Genomic DNA, 25,678 nt, shown 5'->3' with positions numbered 1-25,678 from the left:
CAATGGGTGCGGACGATCCGCAGTGCATGTGCAAATACATTGGGGAGGAACTACGTATTTGATGACTAAAAATCAATTAGGGAGGTGGGGTTGTAGAATTTTTTCCCGTACGGATGATCTGCAGTGCATCCACTACTTCTGCGCGGAAAAACTATTACATCCGCGATCTCCCGCAAATGGTTTCCACAGGTCTCACGCTGTGTAAATCTCCACACGGAATCCGATCCACCCGTGGACATGAGGCCTTATGCAGAATACAGGACAGGGAATATGAGGACTAATCAATCTGTACAAACAATAAAGAAATACATTGACATATAAAACAGCCTTTCCCATTAGTACAATAATAACTTTTCATAAACATTCATTTTCCCAATAAGTGCCTTAAAACAATATAACATTTGTGTCATCCGAATATAGAAAGTTCCTGTCGTGGCATGAAAGTTTTCGATGCCCTCAGAATCTGAAGAGATCCATAAAGTGTTGAGGGAAGATGGGGGTGAGGCAGCTCTGTGGGTCGTTAGCTGTGCAAGGGGGTCCGATACCTGGGAAGACAAACACAGGAGTTATAAGGAGCCATTCTAGAGTGGAAGCCGCTATTCAAGATGTCACCTGAAGCTGTACAGTAAATCGCCTGTAATACGGCGCTCATAGTACAGAAATGTCCTGTGATCAACTGAAACGTAGAAAAGGCATATAGTTCCATGAAAAGGTGAATTATTTGAAGTACCTGCATTGATGATAAAATGTGGTCTGATTGTAATCCAAGTCAGTGATTTAGATGACTTGTATGGAGCAGAATCTGGAAATGATCTCACTCCATATCCAGAGGGTGCTGGTTGTCATTGACAGCTGACACCTGCCTGCAACAACCATGATCAGCATTTGTGTGCAAGAGCCCTAAATGTTTTTTAAAAAACCCTTTTTAAAAATTTATTAGAATAATAGGAAATTTACATTTGTTATCCCCATGTCCATAAAAGTCATCTATATATATAAAATTGAATGTATGTCTGTCTGTCTTTCTGTGTGTGTGTGTTTGTCCTTTATGCGCTACTACACCATTCATCCGATCGCCATGAAACTTTGGGAAGTTGTTGAGTACACTCCTGGGAAGATTATAGGCATAGTACAACTATCCTACGATAAATGGCGCGTGCGCGAGCGTCGTCGACAGTTACGCCCCCCCCCCCCACGTAGATCGTTCGATTTCCATCACTGCCACTAATTCTCTCACTTCGTAGAAGTGATGTTGTAGAAACATGAAATTTGGCACGACCATTGATTATGTCATAAATAGGAAAAGCTAATGGGTCCCAACTCAATTATTCAATTCTAAGCGCAAAAGAATTAGCGTCCAAATTTTACGTACAGAATGTAATTTTCTCGCTTCCCAATATCATAGAAACATGAAATTTGGCACGAGCATTGATTATGTCATAAATAGGAAAAGCTAATGGGTCCCAACTCGATTATTCAATTCTATGCGCAAAACAATTAGCGTCCAAATTTAATTCAATTAGCGTACGTAATCTAATTCTCTCACTTCCTGATATATATAAATGTCTGTCTGTCCTTTATGCATTACTACACCATTCATCCAATTGCTATGAGACTTTGGGAAGTTGTTGAGTACACTCTTGGGAAGGTTACTGGCATAGTACAACTATCCTACGATAGGTGCCGCGCGTACGAGCGTCGTCGACAGTTATGCCCCCCAGACAAAGATCGTTTGATTTCCATCTCAAGCACGAAAGCAAAAGGCATTACGAGCAACGGGATGAGTGTTCAACCACAAAATGATGCATCCGCCGAACGTTTCGCAAGACAATTGCTGGATATTGAGAATGCTGAGGTAACATGAAAGCTGTGCTGTGATTGGTTGCTATTTCTTATACTGCTGAGGTAACATGAAAGCTGTGCTGTGATTGGTGGCTACTTCTTATACTACTGAGGTTGCATGAAAGCTGTGCTGCGATTCGTTGTTATATATTATACCACTGAGGTAACATGAAAGCTGCGCTGTGATTGGTTGCTATATATAATACTGCAGAGGTAACATGAAAGCTGCGCTGTGATTGGTTGTTATCTAGATATATAAAAACGAATGAATGTATGTCTGTCTGTCTTCGCAGCAACGCGCGACGGGTAAGCTAGTATATATTAAAATAAGGCCGGCTGCATGCAGAATCCCATAGTGGAATCCGGCCCTGCCAGCAGCGGTGTCCGAGCGTACCTGTTCTTTCAGTCTTCACTCTGTACTGCAGATGGTCTACATGGCGAGCCGTTGGACATGCGCAGTACAGATTTTACATTTTTTTAAACTGCTGCTTTTCCCGCGGAATCCGCAACCTTTCGCATTGCGGAAGGGCCGCGGATCGGACGGCTTCCATTGACTTCAAAAAAGGGTTTTTATTGTGCAAAAGTGGAAAAACCTGAAAAAAATTATGTTTTTGGCAATCCTACCGACCCACATAAAACATGTATTGTGTCATTTATGCTGTTTGATTGAGGACTTATTTACATGAGCATATATCGGCCAGGGGTTTTCACGGCCAGATGATATATGCTTCCATCTAAGCAGTTCCCACCTTTCCTCCCACTCACGGGCTCTCTTGTCCATAGCCAGCAATGGGAGTTTGCGGGACAGAGCTGAGCTTAGCTCCACCCTGTCCCACCCCCTCTCATTGCAGATGCCGGAGTGGAGGAGAGAGGCAGAGAGCCGATGAGGGGGAGGGAAGAGGGGAACTGCTTAGGCGGAAGCATATATCAGCGGGGCGTGAAAACTCAACCGATATATGCTTGTGTAAATAAGCCCTGATGCTGTAAAAAAAAATAATTTTAAAACAATGGCAGAATTGATGTGTTTTCTCTTCCTACTCTGAAAAAAATTTTTTTACAATACTTTATATGCATCCAAAAATGGTACCAATAAAAAATATAGTTTGCCGCGCAAAAAATAAGCCCTTATACGGCCGTGTCAACGGAAAAATAAAAAACTTATGGCGTTTGAAAAGTGCGAATGAAATCCCCAAAAAATCGTTGCGTCTTTATGCCCAAAATAGGCTGTGTCCTTAAGGGGTTAAATATTCAGTCCCTCTCACTGACTTAGGCTGCATTCCCACGAACGTATATCGGCTCGGTTTTCACGCCGAGCCGATATATGTCGTCCTCATGTGCAGGGGGGGAGGATGGAAGAGCAAGGAGCAGGAACTCAGCTCCTGCCCCCTCTCTGCCTCCTCTCCGCCCCTCTGCACTATTTGCAATGAAAGAAGGCGGGATGGGGCGGGGCTAAGTTCTGCAAATTAGCCCTGCCCCCTTCCCACCTCTCATCATTGCAAATGGGGCGGAGAGGAGGCAGAGAGGGGGCAGGAGCTCAGTTCCTGCTCCTGGCTCTTCCATCCTCCCCCCTGCACACGAGGACAACGTATATCGGCTCGGCGTGAAAACCGAGCCGATATACGTTTGTCTGAATGCAGCCTTATAGAGTGAATGCGAACGACTGAACACTTCTCGTGTGACTGAGCCATCAATGTATCTGCTGTATAGACAGGCTGACGGAGCGTACCCTAACAGCATTCACTCATTTAAATGAGATATCGATTGGTGTAAACAGACCTTTAGTTTATGATGCCGTGGTGGCGTGACAGTTTCCATTTATGGGTTAAAGGGGTTGTCCCGCGGCAGCAAGTGGGTCTATACACTTCTGTATGGCCATATTAATGCACTTTGTAATGTACATTGTGCATTAATTATGAGCCATACAGAAGTTATAAGAAGTTTTTCACTTACCTGCTCCGTTGCTAGCGTCCTCGTTTCCATGGAGCCGCCTAATTTTCGGCGTCTAATGGCCAAATTAGATGCGCTTGCGCAGTCCGGGTCTTCTACTTTTCTCAATGGGGCCGCTCGTGCAGGATGCCGGCTCCGTGTAGCTCCGCCCCGTCACGTGCCGATTCCAGCCAATCAGGAGGCTGGAATCGGCAATGGACCACACAGAAGCCCTGCGGTCCACCGAGGGAGAAGATCCCGGCGGCCATCTTCAGCAGGTAAGTAAGAAGTCACCGGAGCGCAGGGATTCAGGTAAGCGCTGTCCGGTGATCTTTTTTAACCCCTGCATCGGGGTTGTCTTGCGCCGAACAGAGGGGGGGAGGTTGAAAAAAAAACAAAACCCGTTTCGGCGCGGGACAACCCCTTTAATCAATCAATATTATGAGCAAATTGTCCTAAATGTAACAAATCACTCTATTCATCAATATCATAAGATTTCTAATTCTATCAGCATAATGACTGTTTAGTGTTGTAAAGATTTTTTTTTGTTAATGATGGTAAGCCATAGTCCGCAATGGATGAAAAAAACACGGTGGGCTCAGCCCCGTCCTCTCCGCCACAGCTTGCAGTTCTATAAAGCATCCTCCAGAGGGCGCTGCAGCCCGTGGGATGGAAGGTGGTGAGGTGAGCGCTGTGTAGTGCCACGTTCGTGGTGACGTCACGCAGGAGGTGCGGTACTCCAGACCGGTTCCCAGCGGTGGAGGAAGCGCCGGGAAGGTCCGTCACCGCCGCCTGGAAGCCTCAGCTGGCCGGATCCCGGGAGCAGGGAGAGCCGCAGAGGGACGAGAGACTGCAACGCAGAGAGCCGGGATGAAGACGGTGCGGGGAGCCCCGCCACACCTGCTGCTCCTTCCAGGGCTGCTGCTGCTGTGCGCGCTGACCGGAGCCGCCACCGACCCCGTCACCACTACTGCAGGTAGGAGCGTCCTCCTCCCCCGCCGTAGTGCGCAGTCACTGGACCGCGTCATGTGCGGTAACGTGTGAGAAGCGGCGCTGTGTGAGTGGCGGCTGCACCTTGCGGGGACGCCGCGGGCTGGATGGGCTGGCCGGGCTCTGGCTGCTTCCTTATGCAGCAGTTTCTTGTTCCCGATTAACTTGTTTTCCTTGTGACTAACGAAAATCTATAACTTATATTACAGGGATGGGAACACAGCGAAGGTGGCAGAGAATGGGCATTAATTTGGGCACACAAATGAGATTGGCACACAGAGGGTGATGGCCGCATCACATTTAGTTGGGTTCAGCTTGGCCCAAAGTGGTTCTGGGTGTGAGAACAGCAATTATTCAAATCAGTAAAAGGGGGCCTTTTACCCACTTTGATGCCAGTTTTTTCATGCCCAGCACCACCTTGGGGCAGGCTGGACTTGTCATACAGGGCATCACCCTCTGTGTGTTGGCAGTGTTAGATCAGTGGCCAAACTTGTTGAACCCTTTGAAAATGCCAGTTATTTAAATTAGTAAAAAGTTGTGGTCTGCCCACTCTAATGCCAGCTTTCATGCCCAGAAGCACTTTGGCCGGGCTAGACTCAAACTGTATTTGATGTGGGGCATCGCCCTCTGTATGCTGACCGTATTAGGCCGGCTGCACATGGGCGGATTTGTATTGCGGAATCTGGGGTGAGCGCCTGCCTCTGGATTCCGCAGCTAACACCGCCCATAGCTCCTCGGAGCGCCTTCTGCAATACAACTCACTAATAAAAGAAGGGCTTTTATATTAATGCGCAGGGATACAGCACAAATGAATAAATACGCCAACTTGGGCATGGGCAGTACTGGAGGAGGACAGGATGAGACTGTAGAGACAGGTGGGCATGAGCGGGCTACATTAGCACCTGTGCCCCTTGGACACTAGATGCGATGACCGCTCCATAGCTATAGTCGGCACCAGACCACCAACTTCAGCTAGTGGTAAAATGTGTACTATGACCCGTACCTAGACTTTAGTAGTAACATTGTATATGTTCGCCGTACTGTAGCATTATTGTGTCACACAAGAATTGTACTTTTTTTCTCTTTTTCTCCTTCATTTGCTGTAGCCTGATGTATTCTGCAGTACAGCCGTCTGTGCAACACAATTTTCCATCCAGAATCCGGATACTTCTTAAAAACAGAGGCAGATCGGCAAACATACTTTATTGTAAACAAAAAACTTTGTATATTTAAAAAAAAAAAAAAAAAAAAACGTTTTTCTTTAATTATCGAAAACCTATGCTGATTAATACCACTGCATACACTTTTACACTTCGGTTATATAACAAGCACAATGTACAGAGAAAAGGCAGTGTGAACCCTGCCATGCACCTTAAATAAGGCGCCTTTGCATGGGCTGATGGACAGGAATTAATGTTTGTTTACCCAATCATTGCCAGCAATCTGCTGATCACATCCTTTATGCAGGTAATAGTATCTCCCAGTGCAACCAAATGTGCTGCAAACGGCAGGAGACCAAAAGATTGTCGTATTGGCGATTGTTCATCCCCCGTTTTAGTAATGATCTGCCTCATGCAAATGGCAATAGCAAGCTATCAGCCCTAAGTCCTCATTAATTAAGGGCAGTGACAGAGCGGCTGTCTGTAATAAGGACTGGTCTCCTGGCCTGACCACGGGTCTCCAGACTCTAACTTCAAGCTGTTATTTTCAGATACAGTTAGTCCCCGACTTGCGAACAGGTTCCGTTTCGGGAGCCCGTTCGCAAGTCCGTTTTGTTCGCAAGTCGAACAAATGGTTGTATGGAGGGGATCGCGAGTGGATCCCGCTCCATACAACGTCGGGTGCCGGCTGTTCTTACAGCGGGCACCCGGCGGCAGCAGTTCCGACGAACCGTGGCGCTTGTCGGAACTGTTAACCCTTTAATACCGCTCTGACAGCGGTATTTAAAGTGTTAACAGTTCTGACGAGCGGCGCAGCTCGTCGGAACTGCTGCCGCCGGGTGCCCGCTGTAAGAAACAACCTGCACCCGACGTTCAGGGGGCCCGTACAGCGTCCCATGATGAGATCGCAGGATGCTGTGCGGTTGCTAGGCAGCCGGGGACCTCCTGAAAGGCCCCAGGGCTGCCTATGCAGAGTGCCCATCAAGCGCACGGCTTGCTAGGCGCTCTGCATAGACAGCCCTAGGGCCTTTCAGAAGGCCCCCGGCTGCCCAGCAACCGCGATCTGACCGGACAGGCTTCTATCAGGCTTGATAGAAGCCTCTCCGGTCCCTGCACAGTATGATGTAATGCCATAGCATTACATCATACTGTGCAGGACAGATAGTTCGTATCTAGCGAAATTCGTAACTCGAATGTTCGCAAGTCGGGGACTATCTGTATCTTAAAAAAAACTTTTTTTAGCTCTTTTCTGTGCTGGATATCTTTCCATCCCTGCGTGCTTAACATAGTATGTTAGGCTGAAAAAGGCATATGTCCATCTAGTTCAGCTTATTACCTCCAGTGTTAGGCCACCTGCACATAAACAGATTTGCATTGCGGAATCCGCAGCGGGCATCCACAAAGGCAGATCTGCAGCAATTACCGGTCATAGCATGCTATGGAAAAGCGCTTCTTCCTGCACACGAGCGGAAATCAATTGCAATTTCTGCTCGCAGAGGAAAAATCGCAGCGTTCTGTATTTTTGTGCAGTGTCTGCATGGATGGCTTCCATTGAAGTCAATGCAAGCCGTCCGACCCGCAGATTAAACACATTGTCACACCGACCAAGCATTCTCATTTTATATACCAACCTTTTATCCGGCACATTGTCAAACGCTTTGGAAAAGTCCATATACACAAGATCCAATGACTCTCCCCGATCCAGTCTAGAACTTGCCTCCTTGTAGAAGCTGATCAGGTTGGTTTGACAGGAGTGGTCTCTCATAAACCCATGCTGATATGGAGTTATACAGCCATTATCCTTTAGGTACTCAAGAATAGCCTCTCTTAGGAACCCTTCAAACACTTTACCCACAATAGAAGTAAGACTCACTGGTCTGTAGTTTCCAGGTTCACTTTTTGACCCATCTTTGAATATTGTCCCCACATTCATTATGCTCCAGTCCAGTGGAACAGACCCTGTCAATTAGGGCTGGGCAACTAATTAAAGGGGTTGTCTCGCGGCAGCAAGTGGGGTTCAGCACTTCTGTATGGCCATATTAATGCACTTTGTAATATACATCGTGCATTAATTATGAGCCATACAGAAGTTATTCACTTACCTGCTCCGTTGCTAGCGTCCTCGTCTCCATGGTTCCGTCTAAATTCGCTGGCAGCTTGCTTTTTTAGACGCGCTTGCGCAGTCTGGTCTTCTCCTTTCAGCACGAGCCGCTTCAGTGTGCTCGCCGCTACAGCTCTTCTGCGCATGCGCAGACGAGCTGTCACTGCTCGGGAGCGCGCTGGAGCGGCCATTCTGTACCATCCTCTGTTAGAGGAAGGTGCAGAGCCGCCCAGCCGAGAAGCCGCCCAGCCGTCCAGGTAAGTGATGGGCCGGGGGGGGGGGGGGGGGGCGGGCTGTCGCTGGGCCGGGGGGGCTGTGCCGCTTACCTGCTGCCTGGCGGTGGGTAACTGTGTGCCGTGGTCGGCCGCGTTGAATCCAGGGGTCCGGTCGGCGGCTGCGGGGCGTCTGGTTGTCAGGGAGACACAGCTGGTAGCGTCTCGGGAGCGCGCACGTCGGGCTACAGCAAGCGAAGGGAAAAGAGCTGGCGGCCATCTTGGGAAAATTTTTATAAGTTGCTGAAACGCTGGAACTGTAAGTAGAAACCAGCTAGAAAAGTCCTTTACAGGGGTAATTAGTAATGTATGCTTAATTAGGGGGACTGGGCAAAAAAAAAAATTCACTGCTTCCTCGAGACATCTCCTTTAATTCATTTGATTTAATTTGTCACTTAAATGGCTTTCCTCTAAATTGTGAAATTCTTTTGAGCCCTGCCCTTGTGGGTGAAGCTAATATTGGGCTGGGGGCGAAGGATAATTAACCAGTGATGAAAGCTGGCTAAGAAGGGGCAGCGTTTAGCACATGCGTCTAGAATGGAGGTGCTCCTGGCTGATCCTCCCTTTAGCAACTTTACTCTAGACCAGGGGTCCCCAACTCCAGTCCTCAGGGACCATCATCAGGTTGTGTTTTCAGGATATCCTATAGACAGAATATCTTGGCAATATCTGAGGCACTAACAATAATTACATCACCTGTGAGGAAATCCTGAAAACATGACCTGTTGGCGATCCCTGAGGACTGGAGTTGGAGAACACTGCTCTAGACACTACACACTTGAGCTGACTAAGGCCAGGCACACAAGCGGGTCAGATTTTGGTTGTAGTAGGCCCGCTGTGAGCCCGGCCAGTAACCTTGCATTTGACCATGCGAACGTGCAGGCGGTCTTGTGCAGTACAGCTTTCTTTGTATCTCCAGCGCCTAGGGATGCTGCGGGTATATTCGCGACTATAGAACACACTGGGCTCTGTTGCGGGAATCCGCTGTAAAATAGAACATGCGGTGTTCTATTTTCTGTGAGCGGATTACGCAATTCCGTACTGCTAACGTGAGCGGAATTGTGTAATCCCATATGTAATTGAACAGAATATTGCTGTGGATTATAGGATCGTGGAATCCGCAGTTCAAATACGGCACGTAAGACCGGCCTAAAATGGAGTTGCTGGTGGTCGGATCTATGCAGAGCAACTCCAGTCAGTTCAGTAGTGAAATGTCCACAGTGGACTAGCGAAAGGGGGACCTGCCAGGAGAACCTCTGTTGTCATTAGAGCAGCACCCTGTCCCTACAGCCGGGCCTGCTGCCTAAAATATGTATATGTATATGGATGTATGTGCCATCATAACTCATGAACGCCCGTAGCAATTTCAACCAAACGTGGTGCATATATAACTCATCCCATGGGGACAAAGTTGGTGAGGGTAACACAGCCCCACTACCCCTGCTGGAAGGGGGGGGGGGGGGGATGTGTGTATGTGCCATCATAACTCATGAACACCTGGAGCAATTTCAACCAAACTTGGTACGTATATAACACATCCCATGGGGACAAATTTGGGGAGAAAAGAGAGCCCCACTGCCCCTGGGGGGAGGGGGGAGCTGGATTTGCACTTGAGCAGATGGTTTTTATTCCATGGTCTTATCTAACACAGATGACCTCATCATACACTAATATATTACACAGACGACCTCCTCCTCATCATCATACACTAAAATATTAAACAGACCTCCTGCTTCTCAGATAATATCTTACACAGATGACCTCCTCCTCTGCTCCAGCTACAACACAGCTTCCCACCAGCACTGAGCTACTATGTATCACACGAAGATGAGCCCAGCACCCACTCTTATGAAAGCTGTCTGAAAGGAAATCTGTGTTGCCCATGGCAACCAATCACAGCGCAGCTTTCATTTTACCTCAGCAGTATAAGAAGTGAAAGCTGAGCTGTGATTGGTTGCTATTGGCAACAAAAATTACAGGGGAAGTCGGTGAGTTCTTGATTTTTAATTACGCCAGTATTACACAGACCACCTGCTCCTCAAATAATATTTTACACAGACAACTTCCTCCTCCTCAAATAGTAATATTACACAGACAACCTCTTCCTCCTCATGCAGTAAGATGTTACACAGACTACCCCCTCCTCATGCACTAATATACAGCCAGGTGGAAGCACATGACCACTGTGGCCAATCAGAGGTTGATAAATGCAGTGTAAATGCATGCAGTGAAAGAACATTTAGGCTAACTTCAGCTTTCAGATTTCAATGGGGGTGAAGCCCACTATGGCAACTCTACTGAACGTATATCGGCTTGGTTTTCACGCTGAGCCGATTTACGTCGTCCTCATGTGCAGGGGGGGGGGGGGGGGCGGATGGAAGGGCCAGGAGCAGGAACTGAGCTCCCGCCCCCTCTCTGCCTCCTCTCCGCCCCTCTGCACTATTTGCAATGGGGAGAGGCGGGACAGGGATGGGGCTAATTCTCGAAACTTAGCCCAGCCCTGCCTCCTTTCATTGCAAATAGTGCAGAGGGGTGGAGAGGAGGCAGAGACCATGCCTCCTCTCCACTCCTCCACATCTAGACCATGCGATTCATTACATCCACGAGTTCTTTTATTTATCCGTCTTTCTATGGGTGCTTTTTAGATGGGGAAAATATCATTCAAACAAGTGAAAGTGAACGATAGTAGTTCGGTTTAAACACAAGCCAACGACTGAATAATGGATGAGAATCGTTTACTTCTCGCTCATCCTCAATTTTAATCTTGGAGTAAAAGTCCTCGTTGGCTCGTTCAGTTAAACACGGAGCATTCGGTCTTTCACATCCACTTATATAGCCAATGCGAAAACGCTGAACGATTCTTGTTGAACAAGTCAACGATGAATCTGCCTGTCTAAACGGGCTGTACGAGCGAGCGGTGACATCACTGGTTGGCTCGCTTGTGCACACAAGAATCATTTAGTTTAAAAGGAGCCTGTCCCTTTACTGACGATCCATTTACTTATTTTTATTCCTACTTTTGCGTGGTCGTTTTTTTATTTTTGTATTATTGGTCCTTCTGGTCTCTAACCACCCCACGAATTGAATGTCATGAACTTTCACCTTGGTCTCAAGCGATCCATCAGGGTGTCTAGCTCTTTCCCTTTTAGTTTCTACTTAAACTGCAGTGTATCATCAATCTGATGAAGGCGTCAATCTGATGCCGAAACGTATCATTATACCAGTAAAGTAATAAGAGGGACCTGCTTCTATTTTGTGGAATATCTCCACCCTGCGTATATCTGCCAGCGCCCAGAAATGAGCTGGTTTGGATGTTTTTCCTAGAGTAAACAATTGGGGTCGGTTCCCACATGGCAGACTTGTTGCAGAAATTGCTGTGACTGTTCCATTCCTGTAAACAGCGGCTGTAGAGATTCATGTGCTTCTAAACCATCAGCTTCACATGCACTCATTTTCTGCAACTAATCTGCCTTGTGTAAATGTACCCTAAGGCCTCATGTCCACGGGGAAAATCAGATCCGCTGCGGATTTGTACCGCGGATTTGGGCTGCAGATGCAGTGTGGATGCACTGTAATTGTATTTTATTTTTCATGCAGGAGATCAATTGAGCTATGTGCTCTATGAGCTCCCGCACGCGTGATCCGCACTAAAATGGAGCATGTCCATTTTTTTTCATGCTCCAGAAATTTTTTAATTCAGTTTTATTGACCATCCACGGGTATTTATCTACCCGCGGGTGGTCAATGAATTCCTATGGGGCGCGGATCCGCGTGCGCGAAAAATGCTCCGGATTTTAATTCTTAATTTGCCCGTGGACATGAGGCCTTAGGCTTCCCTCAAACAGGCGTTGCCGCGTTTTACTCTAGCTTTTGGTCGCTTTCGATGCCGGCTTTTAGCACTTCTCATCATTGAGGCGTGCTAAACGCTCAAAATTAGAACAGACACTGCTTGAAAAGCGCTGCGATCCAGCGGCTGAATGAGTGGTCTCACTGAAAACAATGGGTGCGTTATACTGTGATTAGCGTGGTGCTGAAAGTGCTGCACCAACCGTGTTGCACACATCTGGGTGAGGGAGGCCATAAGGTATGTTCACACAGCAGAATTCGGGACAGATTTTGCAATGCAGATTCTACCTCTAAAACTGTGTCTTAGGCCTCATGTCCACGGGGAAAATCAGACCAGCTACGGATTCTCCGCGGGTCCCGCGGACATGAGCGCTTAAAATAGGAATTTAAAAGAATTAACTCACCCGCAGCGGGCCGGGAGGGTCTTCTCTTCCTCACGGCCGGATCTTCTTTTTCGGCCGGCGGATGAACTCAGCACGTCGCCGGCGTGCGGCACGCATGCGCCGGGCACATCCGCCGAGCCGAAGCAAGAAAGATTCAGCCGTGAGGAAGAGAAGACCCTCCCGGCCCGCTGTGGGTGAGTTCATTCTTATTTTAGGTCTCCCGCGGATCCGGACGGCTTCCATAGGCTTCAATAGAAGCCCGTGGGAGACCCGCACGAAAATGGAGAATGGTCCAGATTTTTTCATGCTCCATTTTTTTAAAAAAAATCACTTTTATTGACCATCCGCGGGTATTTATCTACCTGCGGGTGGCCAATGCATCTCTACGGGATGCGGATCCGCGGGCAGGAGAAGAGTTAAAATCCGCTGCGGATTTTAATTCTTCTTTTGCCCGTGGACATGAGGCCTTAGGCTGCATTCCCACGGACGTATATCGGCTCTGTTTTCACGCCGAGCCGATATACACTACCGTTCAAAAGTTTGGGGTCACCCAAACAATTTTGTGTTTTCCATGAAAAGTCACACTTATTCACCACCATGCGTTGTGAAATGAATAGAAAATAGTCAAGAAATTGACAAGGTTAGAAATAATGATTTGTATTTGAAATAACATTGTTTTTACATCAAACTTTGCTTTCGTCAAAGAATCCTCCTTTTGCAGCAATTACAGCATTGCACACCTTTGACATTCTAGCTGTTCATTTGTTGAGGTAAGCTTGTGAAATTGCACCCCACGCTTCTAGAAGCATCTCCCACAAGTTGGATTGGTTGGATGGGCACTTCTGGCGTACCATACGGTCAAGCTGCTCCCACAACAGCTCAATGGGGTTCAGATCTGGTGACTGCGCTGGCCACTCCATTACCGATAGAATACCAGCTGCCTGCTTCTGCTGTAAATAGTTCTTGCACAATTTGGAGGTGTGTTTAGGGTCATTGTCCTGTTGTAGGATGAAATTGGTTCCAATCAAGCGCTGTCCACTGGGTATGGCATGGCGTTGCAAAATGGAGTGATAGCCTTCCTTATTCAGAATCCCTTTTACCATGTACAAATCTCCCACCTTACCAGCACCAAAGCAACCCCAGACCATCACATTACCTCCACCATGCTTAACAGATGGCGTCAGGCATTCTTCCAGCATCTTTTCATTTGTTCTGCGTCTCACAAACGTTCTTCTTTGTGATCCAAACACCTCAAACTTGGATTCATCCGTCCACAACACTTTTTTCCAGTCTTCCTCTGTCCAATGTCTGTGTTCTTTTGCCCATCTTAATCTTTTTCTTTTATTGGCCAGTCTCAGATATGGCTTTTTCTTTGCCACTCTGCCCTGAAGCCCAAAATCCCGCAGCCGCCTCTTCACTGTAGATGTTGACACTGGTGTTTTGCGGGTACTATTTAATGAAGATGCCAGTTGGGTACCTGTGAGGTGTCTGTTTCTCAAACTAGAGACTCTAATGTGCTTATCTTCTTGCTTAGTTGTGCAACGCGGCCTCCCACTTCTTTTTCTACTCTGGTTAGAGCCTGTTTGTGCTGTCCTCTGAAGGGAGTAGTACACACCGTTGTAGGAAATCTTCAATTTCTTAGCAATTTCTCGCATGGAATAGCCTTCATTTCGAAGAAGAAGAATAGACTGTCGAGTTTCAGATGAAAGTTCTCTTTTTCTGGCCATTTTGAGCGTTTAATTGACCCCACAAATGTGATGCTCCAGAAACTCAATCTGCTCACAGGAAGGTCAGTTTTGTAGCTTCTGTAACGAGCTAGACTGTTTTCAGATGTGTGAACATGATTGCACAAGGGTTTTCTAATCATCAATTTGCCTTCTGAGCCAATGAGCAAACACATTGTACCATTAGAACACTGGAGTGATAGTTGCTGGAAATGGGCCTCTATTCACCTTTGTGGATTTTGCACAAAAAAACAGGCATTTGCAGCTAGAATAGTCATTTACCACATTAGCAATGTATAGAGTGCATTTGTTTAAAGTTAGGACTAGTTTAAAGTTATCTTCATTGAAAAGTACAGTGCTTTTCCTTCAAAAATAAGGACATTTCAATGTGACCCCAAACTTTTGAACGGTAGTGTACGTCGTCCTCATCTGCGGGGGGGGGGGGATGGAAGAGCCAGGAGCAGGAACTGAGCTCCTGCCCCCTCTCTGATTCCTCTCCGCCCCTGCACTATTTGCAATGGGGAGAAGCGGAACGGGGCGTGGCTAATTCTCAGCACTTAGCCCCGCCCCATCCTGCCTCCTTTCATTGCAAATAGTGCAGAGGGGCGGAGAGGAATCGGAGGGGGCGGGAGTGGGAGCTCAGTTCCTGCTCCTGGCTCTTCCATCCTCCCCCCGCAGATGAGGACGACGTATATCGGCTCGGCGTGAAAACCGAGCCGATATACGTTCGTAAGAATGCAGCCTTAGCTGCGGATTTCTGCCACAAAGTTCTGCTGTGTATTTTACAGCAAATTTAGCCCTGTGAATGGGCAAAATCCACATGAATCATTTCCAATGCGATTCTGTGTGGATCTGCGCTAAGAAATGATGTCCCTTCACGTGGAGTTGCAAATTGTACAATCAAAAAGAAACATCTGCGTGCAGATCTGCAGCAGAAAGCCATGGATTTTGATGTGGCTTCTTGAGGCGGAATTTGTAGCTTAAAATTCTGCTGCAACTCCTCTTTGTGAACATACCCTGAGGGTACTTTTATGCACACAATTTTATTGCAAAATGCCACAGCAGTTTTTGATGCAGGTTTCCCCCCCCCCCCCCCCCCCCCCTAAGCCAAGCCCAAAGGTGAATGCAGCAGGAAGACAACACACAAGTCTTCCTTTATATTTCCCATATATTTTGAAGCCACTTCTGAATTTAGCTTAAAAAGTGCCACAAAAAAACTGGCGTTCACTTTCATGTCTGTAGCCTTCCATTACCGGATAGTTTAGGAGTGGCCTATTATGGTCTGTCTAGATGGCACATACCAGTAAAATTTATTACAATTGTTTTTTAAACAATTTGGTTGATCGATGCCACTCTATGGCATCAACATGCATTGTCAGCCTTTCAGTAACTTCATGGCATATCCATTATAGCCTATCAGTGGTGATGCTACCATTAAACATCCAACATGGCCCCTGACTTGTACATTATATGAAGGACAAAAATCAGTTTGAACATAGTCTTACAAAGGTTTTTACTAGAGATGAGCATGCATACTCGGTAAGGCGATTTACTTGAGAGAGAGAGCGAGCATCGCCTTTTTCGAGTAACTGCTGGATCGTCCCTGAAGATCCTCTCCCTCGAGCCAGCAGTTACTCGAAAAAGGCGATGCTCTCTCGAGTAAATCGCCTTACCGAGTATGCGTGCTCATCTCTAGTTTTCACTTTTTCTGAGTTTTATACACTCCCTTTTTTTGTCTTTTATCTAAACCAGAACCAGCACCTAGAAGAGGTTTTGCTGCAAAACTTGGCACACAGTTACATCTCAGGCAGATATACAATTGATTAGAGCTGTGGTGCGATTAGATGAACAATCTTGTCACCTGAGGCCCTAAAAGTGGTTCCAGCCTTGGCCTATAAAAAGGCTCTTGAGACAGAGCAGCATTTGAGAGGGTTGTCTGATTGTCCAACAAGTACTAGCAGCTCCAACTGTTATGTCATCTGCCATCCAGAGACAGTTAGCACCATCCTTACAGGCCCCTGTGTCTGTTGGAACCATTTTCAGGTGCTTGGCTAAAGGATATTTGGTCTTACGGGGCCCATTGCATGTACTTCCTTGACACCCTCCTACTGTGGCCTCCGTTTGGTGTTGTGAATGACAAAACCGGACTGCTGCGAAGTGGAACTGGGTTGTCTTCAGCTATGAATCCAGGTTTAGTTTGGGCAGTGATGATAGCCGTGTTCATATCCGGAGACCTAGCTGTGAGCGCCTTAATCCTGCCGTTGCTGTAGAATGAAACACTGCCCCCCTGCTGGTGTGATGGTCTGGGGGTCTTCATATACAACAGTCAGTCACCCCTAGTAGTGATACGAGGGACAATGACAGCTCAGCGATATGTTCAGGATATCCTACAGCCACATGTGTTGCCTCTCATGGCAGGGCTTCAGGCAGGCATTTTCCAGCAGGATAATGCTTAGCCGCACAATGTGGACTGATATGCCAAAGGATACCATACGGAACCTGTATGCCTTCATACCCACCTGTATGTGCTTAGTAAATGTGGCCAACTTTTTTTTTAAAGCATATGAGAGAAGTGATGGCATGCCGCAATGTTTGCTATATTATTGAGGTATTCTCTCCCTCCTGAAAGCATTGCTAAGAGGGTAATAAGTATTGCTTACAGCCAGCAAAACTAGCTTCTGTGGAATGTGGAAGCAGAAGATCCACCAGAGTGCCTATGTTAACACCATGACACTGGACACTGCACTTCATCTGGGCTCTTGAGGTTGCTAACTGGACTCTAAAAACCTGACTCACAATACCAGTTTGGGGCTGATGGTTGGATTCGTATGTGGTATAGACCACATGAAGCCATGGAGCTCAGTTGTCATGCACACTGAGGGTGGTTCCATAGTTGTATGAGGGTGTGTTCTCATAGCATAGGTTGGGTACACTCATCACCCTAAACCATGTCATTGGCTGCTGCTTACTATCTTTCACTGCTTGGTGACCACTTGCAGCCCTTTGTGCACTTCATGTACCTCCACATTAATGGGATACATTCTAGCAGGATAATGTATTGGGCCGACGACGTTGGGAACGATCGAGGAGCATTCTGGAGAGTTCCTACAGTGTGGCCTGCACTGATATAAGCCCAATCAAGCTTTTTGGCACATCGGAGTGTGTAACTGTATTTTCTTTTCTTTTGTGCTGTTCACAGAAGTATATGCTTTGTTCATAAGTGGTAGTAACCTTTAGAAGGCTGTATTGCTGTCTGAACAAATTCTAATGTTCATGTTTCTAGTGTGAAATTTCATAGAATGATGTGAATATCACTTTTTTTTTTTTAATTTTTATCCAGGTTCAAGTACAGGATCACCAACAACGGTTAATAAAACAGGTATGGCACTTAACTTGCAATTAATGCTATCATTTTTTTTTTATTTGTTGCTTAGACATTGGCTTCTCCCGGCATAAGACTGAACTTTATTCAGTATAAAACTTTTTCTTTAAGCAGACTTCTGTCACTAGGCCAGGTTCCTTTTTGGATTGGGGAGTTAGGTGGGTGAACCAAGAGGGCCATCTGGGTGGTGTTGGCCCTACACTGGGGTCGTCAGGTCCTGTCAACACTATCGTTGCAGTGCTACAGTCCCCACATCTGCTTATTGAAATGTTATATTCTACATGTCACAGTTCTTGCAGGTGTGATTGCCTCACTTGTTAAAGGAGATTTGTGGTCTTAAACGTTGATGACATATTGCTAGTCTAAATGATTGATTGATATGGTGAAGGGAGTGAATCTACAGTTGCTTATTTCTTTAGCAGACCTAGTATCACTTGTGTCCATCAAATAGGACCCCTCTCCACTTCCTGAATTTAATCAGTGTACAGTATGCAGAGTCCCTATTCAGTTGGCTCTCAACTCAATATATCCTAATTGAAGGAATGATGATACAGATAAGTCAAGTGGACCACAAATGTCCATGGGATGATAGGACAGCATAGTGGGAAGATAAACTTTTGCACTGCACTTGTATGATTGTATAACTGAATTGCTTTACTAGTTGCTACTCTGTTTCTCTATTCAGTTGAACCAACAACACCAGCAACAAATGTAACTAATGCTACTACTGTTGCATCTACCTCAGCCTCAGGTAAATATGTTGTCATGAAATGTTTTCTGCTATGTCTTTTGTAATATATTAAAAAAAAAGTGTCCCATGTTTATTGTGTATGTTGGTATGTATATTTTTAAGTTGTTATATTAGAAAAAATGTTGTTTGTTGGGCCCAAAGAATTATTCCTGCCATATATTGTGTTATCCATTGGATACAGCTTGGCATTATGATCTGTGAGGGTCCAGCCTCTGGATTCATTGCCAATCACAAAGACAAATGCCCTGAAGTCACTGAATCTTTCCCTGCGGCTTACATCCACTCACTGTAGAGGCATCCAGAGCCCCCGCTATTTTAGTGAATGGTGCAGTGGTGGGGAGCACTGCTAGATAGGGAAAAACTGCAATTTAGGAAAGTGGGCCTAACAGAGTAACGTGTGGGTTAAACTTTTTTTCTCTGTGAAAATATATATAATAGAATTTTAGGGTCAGATTAGAAAATGGAAGTTGAACTTTTTGCCATGAGCCCCTTTTCTTTGAGGCAAAAGACCCTTTATGCCAAGTAGCTATGTAGGATTGTACAGATGTTCTTCTGTGGTTGTATTACAAGTTTTCCATCTTGTACCACTAAAATCATGGTTTCTTTTCACTTGTATTTGGCATGCTGCCCTAATATTCAATCATGTGTAATGTAATCTTGACACTGTTAAAAAGGGAATCTGTGGAATAGTTTGAGCCTTATAAACTATGCTTATGGGCTCAAATCCATGGAGTCTGGGGATGTAAGCTTCATAGTTGCCTTTCCCACCCTGTTGTCAGAGCTCAAACCTGCCGCTGAGCGCATTGACCACACTACATAGTTGAGGACTACTTATTGCGTGCCTTTGTAGTATGGTCAGTGCATTCAGCAGCTGGTTTGAGTACTGACGACTGTGGGGAAAGTAAGCATAAAACTTACATCAGTGACTCAGTGGATTAGCCGCTTTGAGCCCAAAAGCTTAGCTTATAGGGCACAAAGTGGCTGATAAGGGTCTCTTATATAAAAAAAAAAAAAAAAAAAAGACTGTTTTCAATGAATATAAAACAAAATAAACTTTTTACTGTAACATTTGTCACTAAAGGTTACTATATTGTTTGCATGTAGAAATCTGTGTATGTACCGAAGGGTAGTTTCACATCTGCACTCAAGGTTTTGCTTTCCTGCTCCATTCAGGAAGCAGGAAAGGGGAATCCCTGCGGCCAAACAGCTCTCTGGATGGAAGTGAACCGTGCCGAACAGACCCCATTGACTATAATGGGGCCCTTCTTGGTTTCCGCTCAGCTGCCTGGCTTTAGGACAGCAGAAAGCAGTGCTTTTTCTTACGTTACTTAGAACTAGATCCATGATGGAACCTACAACCAGCCGTATTGGTCTTTGTTTACTGATTTTATTGCTTTTATTTGCCTTCTAGCTGCAGTAACCAACATCTCTACAGTATCGTATCCACCCACTATCAATAGCACTACAGCCAGTAAGTTATTTCGAAAAAACTTTTTGTGCACCTTAGGCCAATGGCACACGAACTAGTCGAATTCCCCATGTGGGAGTCCACAGCGGAATCCAGCTTTGACCACAGGTGGCAACCCTGCATACCTGTTGAATTCTGTATTGTGAATGACCGCGGCGGCCCGTCATTTGTCATGCGCAGTACAGGGAGATATATATAAATTTTTGGTTTTTTTCCACTTTTTAAAAAAAATCTTTTGTTTTACTCGCACTACATGGGTATCTGCGAAATATCTGCAATGTCAATTGCAGAGGGGCTGCAGGTCAAACCGCTTCCATTGACTTCAATGGAAGCCGTTTGTGGAACTCACAGGGGTGTGTTTGTTTGTCTCTTTTTTTTCTACGCTATGCAAATCCGTTTGTGTGCCACCGGTCTTAGAGCTAGTGTTTTTGTTCTTGTTTGTCGTATTTGCATTGTGTACAAGTGTCTTTTGAGATTCGTTTTCTCAAAGTTCTTGTGAGATAAAACGATAATTTAAAAGTGTAACCTTTAAGTCATGTTTTTATGCGCTTTGTTTGCAGCCCCCTCAAAAACCACGACTCTTGTGCCATCAAAATCACCTTCCAAGACCAACACTTTTGACGCCGCTAGTTTCATTGGAGGAATTGTCCTTGTGCTGGGTGTTCAAGCTGTGGTATTCTTCTTGTACAAATTCTGCAAGGCCAAAGACAGGAATTACCATACCCTTTAAACACAGCAGCGCTGGACTGTTCATCTGCATCGCTTTAACCAAATGTAAACCTGGAGAATATTCATTGGAAAATTGCAGAATGAGGCCCTTCCTTTCCTTACAAATTGTTTATACCATTGCTATCAAGAAGGAAGTACAACTTAAAGGGGTTTTACCAGAATAGCAGGATAACTTGCTAACAAGGGGGGGTCTTACCGCTGAGACCTCCATCAATCTGGAAAACGGGACACGGAGTTGCTGCTTCCACAGCAGTGATGTCACTGCCAATGGAGCCCTGGACAAGCATGCGCGATCAGCGCTCCATTCACTCTCAGTAAGACTGCCAAGTACCTGTGCGGCACATCCGGTCAGGTATTTCCTTCAATCGAGTTGAAATGAATGGCGCACGGACTGTGCATACTTGTCCAGGGCTCCATTGACAGTGATGTCGCTGCTGGGGACGAACCAACCCCCGCAGTGACAGGAGAACGTGAGTCCTGTTTTCCAGATTGGTAGGGGTCTTATTGTTGAGTCACACAGATCATCAAGTTATCCTCTATCCTGTGGATAGGGAATAACTTGTTCTGGCAAAACCCCTTTAACTTTGCTGTCGACTGCATGTATCCCATCTGCTTCCTAATGTATTTGAAACTGCTGTATCCTACTCCTCAGTGTAGAGTCTCTCTAAGGGTGCGTTCACACGAGCGTAGGCGTTTTTACATTCGCACGAGCGCAGCGTATAATCGCCCGGAAAGAACGTTTTTCGCCGATCACGACCAGAGCTAGAAAGCGTATTTTCATTTGTTCCTACTTTTCAAACAGTCTTTTCGGCCAGCGAATATTCGCCGGCACGTATTTCGGTCACGTATGTCCGTTTTTCCGCGGGTTGCCGTTTTTACGCGCCGTAAAATCGCCCATGTGAACGAATACATTCGAAACCATTGCCTCAGATGGTCACGTATATACGTTTGGTCGCAAAAACGCGCCGTTGATGCGCTCGTGTGAACGCACCCTAAGGGAAAGCAGTTTATTAATTCACACTAAAATGGCATTACAAGGAACTACTTTGAATGATTTTGACAGCTATCAGGTCGTTAGGAGCAATGCAGTATCATATCTTTTATATGATCTTGTCCCTTTCAGTTCTATTGAGGAGTCTTGACTAAAGTTCATTATACTTTTAATTTTTCCTTGTACCTAAAAAGATGCTATTTTGAGAATTGTGCCTTAAGAGACATATTGAAAGTATCACATTTCACTTTAGTATTGTCTCATCGTAGCTTCCCTTGTATAACCAACCAATATTAATCCATGCCCTGTATCATTTCCTCCAGAAATGCAAACTTTACATTGATTCAGTCCACTTTAATGCGTCTTACCTTCTCTATATAATTGTGTTCCTAGATCTGCATCTTAGAAATGCTAATTGATAACAGGGCTTACTCAAAGTTCACTACACTTTATTGGTAATGATCCTTCCTGCGGGTCAGTCCATGAATGAAGGATAAATGTTCTACAGTTCTGCTCTCACCTGATGCTTTTGAACTTTCTGGCCTTTATGATTGGTCTTCATGATTGATTCTAATAGCTTCCCACTTTCCCATAAGTATAGAAAAATATTGAAATTGTCATTGCATGATCTGTACAGCTGTGATTGTGTTACAGATGGGTGAATGAATCCTATTGCAGCAATAAACATTATCTGATTTCCCCAGGGAGATTAATGCACAGGTTATGTTGCAAAGGCTGTTCTTTAATTTGCATTGTTAGGTTTATCAGAATACTAATGACAGGAAATTACTTTAAACCATAACTCAAGTTAGTATGCTGATTGTCGTCACGACTCCTTTCCAGAGCACGTGAACTTGAGCAATGACACCTGTAAGTGAAGGCTAGGAGCATCTGTCACTGTAGAGCAACTACCTTAATGACATATGACTGTTGGCTCATGGGCACTGGCCCTGGTTGATAGATTTGAGCCTCTTGTATGCTGAAGTGCTCCTTTGTACAACTCTGCTCAAGTATACTGAAACAGATGACCAGCACTAGTAAAATGGCGCACCTTATGTAAATCGTCATACTGACAAGAGGTACGGAGGCTTGAACCTGAAGTGCGGGCCCACTACGATGTCCAGCCAAGTCTTAAACACTCTGAAAATAGTTTTGTTTGCTTTACTTTAATGCAGCTTTTTTTACCTGGTGGTATAAACACTCCTGGTTTAATTCTGAAGGCTTCAGAAATTAAAAACAAAGTAGAATTTGCTACTCTCACTTATGAATGTGACTTCTCAGTGCCTTAAAGTTTTGTCTTCAGTACAGCTTTCTCCTGTAAATGCTGAAGGTGACCAGATCGTATCAAACGCATGTATGCTTGGAATAGCTTCCATACCAATATCTAAATTCATTGTGGTTGTAACCATTGTTGAGCATGTCATGAAGACTAATTGAACTGGAGATTACCTTGTGGGAGCAACAGTGTCAAACATTACTTATGCCTTTTTGAAAGGAGGGTTTTTGTAGGCGGCCCATAAATACTATATGAGGAGGAACGGAATGTCCTTTTATCAAACACTTTGTGCATGAGCCAAGATGGGATTTTGTTCCTGCATATAGTGCCTGGCTTCTCCAGTCTTACTAGTAATTACTATTTGATTATCCTGGAACACAACAACTAGGGGTGCAGACAATGTTTGTAATGCACAAAGAACTGGCTGATCAGCTGCTGTCAGCAGATGCCACCTTGTTAAAGCATCACATCCGGTACTTAATGCAATTTGTTCTACAGGTTTGTCTTTCAGATTTGCACTTTACAAATGTTGCTGTATGCTTCAGCTTGTGACTTGACAGTAATTAAAATCCAATACATTCCCCTGATTCATCAATGATTATTTGCTCCACATCTCCAAAAATTTACATTTCACTGGCACTTTTATGTGAATAGACTTTTGTGAGCCATTTAATAATTGTCAGACGCATGCTACTGTGCTGTTCTGATATCTAATGTAGTCCAGTACTGTGAAGGGCTCACTCAGTAAAGACACGATAAATCTGGCGGTGGTGTTGAGTATTCAGGCAGTTTCCATATATAGATAGATCTGCATGCAATGGTGGACTGTAAATGGTGAAATTCAAAAAGTGCTAAATAGGAGCTCCTCTTCCAATCCATTTGATGTGAATGAAGCTCATTAGAAGGATTGAACACCGCTCCAGTGTGAAATGAAAGTTTTGGGATAAAATTCAACTTTCTCATTTTTTATTTTTTTTTTCCTAATATAAACTGCTGTGTAGTTTACAGAACTATGAGCTCCCAGAGTCCATTTAACACTCAGTCAATCTCCATGACAAATTAAGATGCCTTGAGAAATGTAAAAGTAACCTAATAATTTCATAAGCTGTTAAACTGCAAATAAAGTTGATTTTCTTGAAAATAAATACTTTAAAGACTTCCAAGATGTGTGCTTGACTCTTGATTTCATTTTACTCAAGGACTTTTTTTTTTATTCCAATAAAAACTTTGTACCTATTAAGTGGGATTACCATAAACTTTTCTAATATACAGTAATAAGATACTGCTTTTCCATATTGGAGGCTATGGACACCTTTTTGAGAGGCGTATTTTTTTATTTTTGCCATAGAGGTTAAATAATTTTTGGAAAGTTAGGCTGTTTTCACATGGGGGTCAGCTTTGTTTCCTGCAACAAAAAAAAATTGCAGCATGCCCTATATTTTGTGTGCCCTCGCATTGCATATTATTTGTTTGCAATGGGGCCACGTGTTTGGTGCACACAATGTGCACCCCCCCTTGAAAACCATGTGATGCGATTTAGCTATAAAAACTCCTTGCATCTGCAGGGATATCGCATGTTGGCGAGCTTGATATTGAGCCGTGATTCCACATAGGCGAGATGATAGCGACGTGAGAAAATCACAGCGATATTGCTGCATTTTCTCGTGATTTTGTGGCGCTACATAGTTGCACAACTTGCAAGGTTTTTTTGGGGGTGGAGGCTTGAAATATAAACCCTTCTGTGAAAATAAGCCCTAGCTGCAGAAAGAAATATATAATACATCACCTTAGAAATGCTGTCAGCTCCACTGCGTTTTCTTCCCGGTCCCTGGTAGTGTTATTCAGCATCTCTTCTGGCCGGGGATTGAAAAATGAAACTTGTGCAATGCAAAAGAAAGGAAGGCTCCATAGGGAAATATGGTCTACAAAAAACTGCAAATTGCGGCTATATAGAGCATGCTGCAATTTTTGTAGTCTCACAATGCCGCAGGCTACATAACATCCTTTGCGTGGAAGCGCCCATAGGAAAGCATGGGCCCTACATACATGCGACTTGTAGCACTATCACATAGCGAGAAAATCGCCCGTGTGTGTGTGCGGCATTAGTCTTATCGTAGTATATGATAGACAGTTGTATCAAAATTATTCAGCCCCCATTGCAAATTGAGCTTGGGTTGCATTCACACCTGCATTAGTGCTCAGTTACGTTTCCATTTCTCTGGTCTGTTTTTGGAGGAGAGAATCTGAAATGGAGTTGTTGGGTTCTCCCTCCCACCCATTGATTTCACTTTGAGGTTGAGCGACCACCTTGCGCTCCAAGCGGAGGATGCAGAAGACAAATGGGGCCGCTTGTCTTCTGAATCCAGCTGTTTCCCGCTCGGAACGCCCGGTTGTATAACAGCCAGGTGCTCGAGCGGGGGGATGCAGAAGACAAGCAAAGCCGCTTTTCTTCTGCATCCGGCTATTGCCCCGCTCGGAGAGCTCGGCTTGTCTTCTGCATCCAGCTGTTCTCTGCTCGGAGCGCCCAGCTGTTATACAGCCGAGTGCTCCAAACGGGTTATGGAAAACACAGCTGGACCGCTCTGTTCTCCATACCCCGCCTGTTTTCAGGGAGCAGAATGCAGCTGAAACAATAGTATCAGCTGTATCCCGCTATGAATTCTTGATAACTGATCGCTGATCTAACGAAAACTGCACACCGTCAGTGCAGTTAGACACAATGATTATTGCTCAAAGGGTGGCTATTGAGCGATAATCGTTGTCTAAATGGGCCTTTTAAACATATACAGTAATGTTTGATTCATGCTTGCATAAATTGAATGCCGAATGATAAGCAA

General features: G+C 45.2%; 1 protein-coding gene across 1 annotated transcript; it reads left to right on the top strand.

The window, feature by feature from the left end:
- Window positions 1-4,487: 4,487 nt before the first annotated feature.
- CD164 (CD164 molecule) lies at window positions 4,488-24,004 on the top strand. Its single transcript, XM_066607623.1, has 5 exons — window positions 4,488-4,744; window positions 17,585-17,623; window positions 18,312-18,377; window positions 19,789-19,848; window positions 20,406-24,004. The coding sequence occupies exons 1-5, from the start codon at window positions 4,639-4,641 to the stop codon at window positions 20,573-20,575; spliced, it is 441 nt and encodes a 146-aa protein (XP_066463720.1). The 5' UTR covers window positions 4,488-4,638; the 3' UTR covers window positions 20,576-24,004.
- The last annotated feature ends 1,674 nt before the right edge of the window (window positions 24,005-25,678 follow it).

Source organism: Eleutherodactylus coqui, chromosome 1, assembly GCF_035609145.1.
Source record: "Eleutherodactylus coqui strain aEleCoq1 chromosome 1, aEleCoq1.hap1, whole genome shotgun sequence".
Classification (NCBI taxonomy): Eukaryota; Metazoa; Chordata; class Amphibia; order Anura; family Eleutherodactylidae; genus Eleutherodactylus; species Eleutherodactylus coqui.
This window is presented reverse-complemented; position numbering and strand designations above follow the sequence as displayed.